Source organism: Lynx rufus, unplaced genomic scaffold (genome assembly GCF_022079265.1).
Source record: "Lynx rufus isolate CCGP_SWC_20201006 ecotype Redwood Valley unplaced genomic scaffold, mLynRuf1.p SCAF_16, whole genome shotgun sequence".
Taxonomy (NCBI): Eukaryota; Metazoa; Chordata; class Mammalia; order Carnivora; family Felidae; genus Lynx; species Lynx rufus.
Window position 1 is genome coordinate 27,363,461 of NW_025814830.1, and position 6,000 is coordinate 27,369,460.

General features: G+C 35.4%; 1 protein-coding gene across 1 annotated transcript in view; it reads right to left on the minus strand.

Annotated features, from left to right (window-relative positions):
• RPGRIP1L (RPGRIP1 like) overlaps positions 1–5,055 on the minus strand; it is an 89,642-nt gene extending 84,587 nt beyond the window's left edge. The window contains exons 1-2 of the mRNA XM_047078415.1: positions 4,906–5,055; positions 3,161–3,305 (exon numbers count right to left, since the gene is read on the minus strand). Coding sequence (XP_046934371.1) covers positions 3,161–3,305; positions 4,906–5,044 — 284 coding nt within the window. The 5' untranslated portion in view covers positions 5,045–5,055. The remainder of the gene's footprint in view (positions 1–3,160; positions 3,306–4,905) is intronic.
• Between the last annotated feature and the right edge of the window lie 945 nt (positions 5,056–6,000).

The following is a 6,000-nucleotide window of genomic DNA, read 5'->3' on the forward strand; positions in this document are numbered from 1 at the left end:
GAAGAATCCTTTGATGATAATTGAAACCACTGGGCAACAATCTGCTTTATAGCACTGACAAATAACAGTTTCCTAAGGCTTATCATTTAAGGTTAGTAAAGAGAGGACACATATTTACTCCATATGTTCCTCAAATGCAATTTTTAACGCATGACCTTATGTAGGAATGCTGTATGCACTTAAATGTAGCTACAGATTGTGGATGTGGTGGGTTATAATATGCAAGCCACAGTAAGTTACAGCTTTGAAAAGTGTTAAGACTGCAGCACTGCTAAGTTTTAGGCGGACTGTTTTCAGTTTCTCTAGAATTAAGACATACTACAAATACAAGAAGGTTAGAATGCACAGGTACACATTTATAAAAAGCCCAGTGAAAAATTCAGAGGAACCAAAATGTGCCACTAAATGCTGCTTCGAACAAGAAATCCTCGTGTTTGATGGCAGAAAGTAATCAGATGCAAGAAGCATTATTTTAATGCTACCTTTAAATTTAGACATAAGTTGTGCTTTTGACATCTCAGGAGTTTATACCTTTCATTCTTTTAAGTTTTGATAAAAACTGGTTAGACAGAACAAAAGACAGAAAGGGCACATGGGGGTGATGTAATATACACGTACGGAAAACATGCCTGACAGTGAGTGGAAAAATGTTGGCAGGACAAGAAAGAAAAGGTGGCTTTGATGAGAGACACAAGTTCAAGACTTTACAAAATTGGTCGCACATCTTCAATAGCTGATTCTGGTTTATAGTGAATCTATTTTTATAAAGAGCCAGACGGAGATTGAAAATAAAAACTCACTTCATTTTTCTTTAAATGGGGTTTGCTTTATTTTACCATGGTTATGGACAGAAGCTTTTACTTAAGAGAACAAAAGTGAAATAAAAAAATCCTTAATAGCTTTGGGATGTCATAGAACAACATTTTTTTGCCCTGAGCAGAGTCCTCTGTAAGAGTGGTAGTAATACAGGTCTATCTACACTTCTGGCTACCCGGCCTACAGCATGTGGCATCAGGGAGAGCTATGCATAACATAATCAGTTAAGATTGTTTTCTCTTTCCCTTGAGGCAAATCCATTAAACATGCTTTATAAGGGATATAGGATAATAAAAACCAAGATCCAAGAGTACCACAAACACTCTAGTAAAATAATCAATGGATTAGTTCCTTTTCCACCTAATCCAGAGAATGATATATCATTGGGAAATTGGGGCAGGTATCATAAGCCCAACAGAGCCACACACTCTATCTATCCCTTTAATGAGTTTAGCATCCTTAGCCCTGCCCAGTGGCTTAGCCACAGAAATACTGTAGCCATCCAACTGAGATGTCGAGCTAAATATCTGAATCTTTTGTTACCAAGAGACTTTCACAGAGATAGAGATTACATCCAAAGGACACAGGTTTAATATAAAAAGTCAGTCAACATGTGGAGAATAACAAATGACCCAAATTTTGAAGGAAAGCAAAGCACATCAATAGAGTGGCTTTAAATTCCTTCAGGGATGTACAAATAAACTTTTTGTCAAGAAACCTAAGATTGCATGTTTGTACAGGAATAGCAATAATTTTCATTTGTTTCAGGTGATTATTTTGTAACATTGAAGAATCATAAGTGATCTGGTAAAAGTTTGAGTACTTATTTAAAAAGGTGGTTTATCAAATCTACATTTATACCAACGTGATACTAATTCCATCTTAAGGATAAATTTAAAAGCAGTTCTGGACCGCCTGGCTGGCTCAATCGGTAAAGCATGTGACTCCTGATCTTGGGGTTGTAAGTTCGAGCCCCATGTTGGGTGTAGAGATTACTCAAAAATAAAATCTTAAAAAAATAAATAAAAGCAGTCTTACATATGTTTGTAGGTAGTGTCAGTGGCATAAAATTCAGAAAGGATTTAGAGCTTTGGGTCATAGTGGTCCTTGGTTCACTACTCTCAGGGCTATATAAAATAAAATCCCAAGAGCTTAAATGGCTTCAGCCTAATACCATAGGCTAGTGGCAGAGAAATAATAGAACACATGTATACAACTTGACTCCTAGCCGAGTCCTTTTTCTATTAAACTACATGGCTCGTTATTAGGTTGTTTTATATTTTCTGGCTAGGACAGATTACTAATGAGGTCAAGGTTGTGAATTCAATTATTTAACTGGCCAATTAGGCTTACAAAGGAAAAAAAATGGTTCTGTGGTCATAGACTGCATTCCTCATTCTGATAGGACATGTGTGTGTTACTGGTCAGAAAAGGAATCAGGTGAGCGAATCACAGGTCTTGAAAAACCAAGTTATCAGGACTCAAAAATGAACTCAAAAGCCCCCCACCCAGCAGGTCAGTGAGTCATTAAAACAAAGCCCACAGAGTACAGATAAATTCTTAGCAGGATAAATTCTAATCAGAAAAGACCTCCCCCCCACCCCCCCTCCCCATACCATCATCTTTCTTCCATGGCTGTCCCACCTTTCCATTTAGCCTAGAACATGAATATGAATACAGGCCTGTGCAAGCTTACAAATGGGAATGTACTTCTTTGTTTTTAAGGCCATACATTCCAAAGATAGTAATGGTGTTTGTGAACAAAAAAGAATGAAAGAAAGTCTACTCTTAAGAAGTTACCCCTGTAAAAATTTCTTGCACACAAATCAAGTGACAATGTTTCTTTAGAAACAGTAAGGACTCTTTGAAATATAGGTTCTAGACTAATCCAAGCAAAGTTAAATATGTTCCAGACATTGAAGTGAGGTTTTCATTAGTAAACCCCCAATCTTAAGGGAACGTGTATCCTAACAAGTTAGAATAGCTAATTACTTTTTCAAACTTTCATTTTAAAGCCAAGACATTTAAAAAACAGATGCTTTGGCCATTTGCTTATTAAACTATAAATATTAAACCAGAAGTTATTTATAGATATGATACACTTGTACTCTTAGTTATTAGCTCTTGCTTTCAAATAGCAACTTCAGACATAATAAACACTCATAATCTTTTTGGTTTATTATTCTATTTTGTAAGATTTTCCATTTTTAAAAATTGTATTTATTTACAACCTGCCTTGTTCCAAAAAAGATTCCAGGTGGAGTTTTCAATTAAGTTTATAAAACAGCATATCCTCCAAACTTTACAGAGTCAGGAAAAAAAGCTAAAAGCTTTTTATCATAACCTTTTAATTTTATCCTCTTGCTTGTGGGCATGCTGTTTAAGTAAAATGTTCTCATCATGCAAGCGCAAAAATCTGTCTTCCAGTTCCTCACGACTGATACGTGACACTGCCTGGCGAGACTTCATTGTCCGTGTTGTTGAAGTTTCTGTAAAAATGCCAAGGTAATTAACAGTGGGATTACTTAACATAGTCTCTAAAAATGGTAACAGTTGATATTAATATAATCTCTGATGCACTCATCTTTGTTCCTTTCTGACATATAATTAAGATTGTTGTAGAAAATGTTATAACATTGTTTATGTCACCAAGCAGAGGGGAGAATAAAAATCTTTGCTATTACAGTTTATGTGCAATCTTAAGGATTTCAGCAATAATAATATCCATTCAAACAATATTGAAATGACCATTCTTTAAGACTGTAAGAGAATTCTGATCGAATAAGATTTTCAATTTATATGCTCAATGTTGAAAAAAACAAATTAAAAGTCAAAGTATCTGAAAGTTTTTTTTTATTTGTTTGTTTTTTACAAAAGAGTTGTAACAATAATTTGGTGAACACAGGATATATTTCTGGGCTATGTATGTGTTTTGGGTTACAGAACATAAACTGTAAAATTTGCAAGTCCACACAACGAAATCAACCAACCTTTACAAATTTATAAGCTACTTTACATATTTTAAAAGAACTTTTATATCTTTCAGCATGTATATGTATTTTTTTTATATATATGCTTAAATTTGGTATTTTCCATATCACTGGCTAATTTTCATCAATCATCCAAAAGAAACAAAGAACAAATGGACAAAGATTAAAGCCCCTAGGTGCGTTCCTGAGGGCAAGAATTGAACTTAAAGTAGCAAATTCCAATAAATAGCTTTGCACAATTAAAATTTATTGGTATTTGAATACTTGGTACTCTACCAAAAACCTAAAACAAAGCTTATACATACTTTTCATTTTAAAAAATAGAATCTGTAGACTTGGACGTATCTTTTTCAATAAAAAGCATACTGACCACCTTTCTGTGGTAGTTCAAGATGGCCACTTGAACTGTTCTAACGAACAGGTGTATGAAGACACTTTAATGGAGTGTATTTTACATTCCAGCCATCTCAATGACAAATGCACTGGCACGACATGCTGTATACACAAAAACATAGCTCTACACTCTCAATTGTTCCTCAAAGCAGTTATTTTACCTTTTCAATTTTAAAGTGCTTCTTGAGCTCTATAGCAACCACTAAGTGATAAAAGGATAAAGAAAACCTTTAATGTATATTAATTTGATAAAACAAAGTCAATATCGCTTGGATAAACAAACCATTTTGAGGTACTCTACTTGAAAGGCAAAAATTTTTAAATATGGCATTTCCTGCCATATAAAATTTCAACATAAAGAAACATTTTAATGGTGAATGTGATTTAAACCAGGCAATTCGGTTTGGAGGCTTGATACTCTCTGCGTAGTTCCTACTGATGTGTGGAATTTTAAAAAGATGATTTATAACAATTCTTTATCAGAACAGAGGGGGATTTTACAGTTTCTATGAGCTGTTGATAATTGATGCACGCAGTAAAATACCATATGTTGTTCTAAACTCTCCATGTGCCTGTTTAGTCCAATCAAGAGCTATATAGTTACTTAAACGGCTTCATTGGTGAGGATATCAGAAATACTTTAAATTAACAGAAAAGAAGTTACTGATCAAAGTTCATAACGATAATAAATAACAGCTGGCCGTACCTTGTAACCCTCCCATTCCAGAGAGGTTTAGACCTGTATCTTTCACAGGCAGGTCTCCTGCCGTCTCATCAGTTGGACCAGACATGGCCTGTCTGCGGAGAAAAGAAAATTCAAATAAAATCTTCTCAACATACAACATTATGCAATGGAATGAACCAAATAAAATGAATAAGGCACTATGACTTTAATGGACTTCTTAATGCTCACATGTGCTGCTTGAAGAAGATGAAAGCTTCATTTTAAAAGTAATACTACGTTCAATCATGGAGACAGTGTTCCTTTCAACAGTGTATTTCCTATAGTTTGCTTAGGAAATGAGGTAAGATTATCATTCTTCCTTCTCTCTTCTTATTTCTCTGTCTGAAACAAAAACAAACTCCCCCCTAATTTAAGAAATACTTTCCTCTCCATCCCCCTTTCCCTTTTGTGCCCCCCAAAGCAAGCAGGTACTTTGAAAAAAACCAGTCAGAAACTTGATTCAAATGGTTGTTCTATTATTTACTAGCTGGTGAAGTCACCTAGTCTGAGTTTCGGTTCCTTAATCTCAGTATTTCTTAAAAGGTCATCTTACTTTGTTTTACACACACACACACACACACACACACACACACACACACACCCTTACATAGTATATATGTATGTATACAAGTAAACTCTACCCCCAGCATGGGGCTCAAACTCATGACCTGGAGATCAGAAGTCACATGCTCTACCGACAACTGAGCCAGCCAGGTGCCTCAGTTCCTTAACTTCAAAAATGGAGAAAATAATACCGACCTCACAGAGTTATTCTAAGGGTGAGATGGTAAACTAATAGCAGTGAGCACATTTGCCTGGAAGGTCAATACTACTTGAATATTAATTTCCAGTTTGGTGCGCAAATGAGTGGGTAGGTCCAAGTTTTGCAAAAAGATGCTTCATAAATTCACCCACTGAGTTTTTGTTCTGTCCTGTCTCTGTCGCCATGAGGCCTAGTCCCAGGGCTTCCTACCTCAACATACAAGCTGTCCAGTTAATTCTGGCATCTTTACAGTTTCTATTGTTCACAGAGATGCCCCACAGTAACTCAGTTTTGTATGTGGATGTAAATGGTCC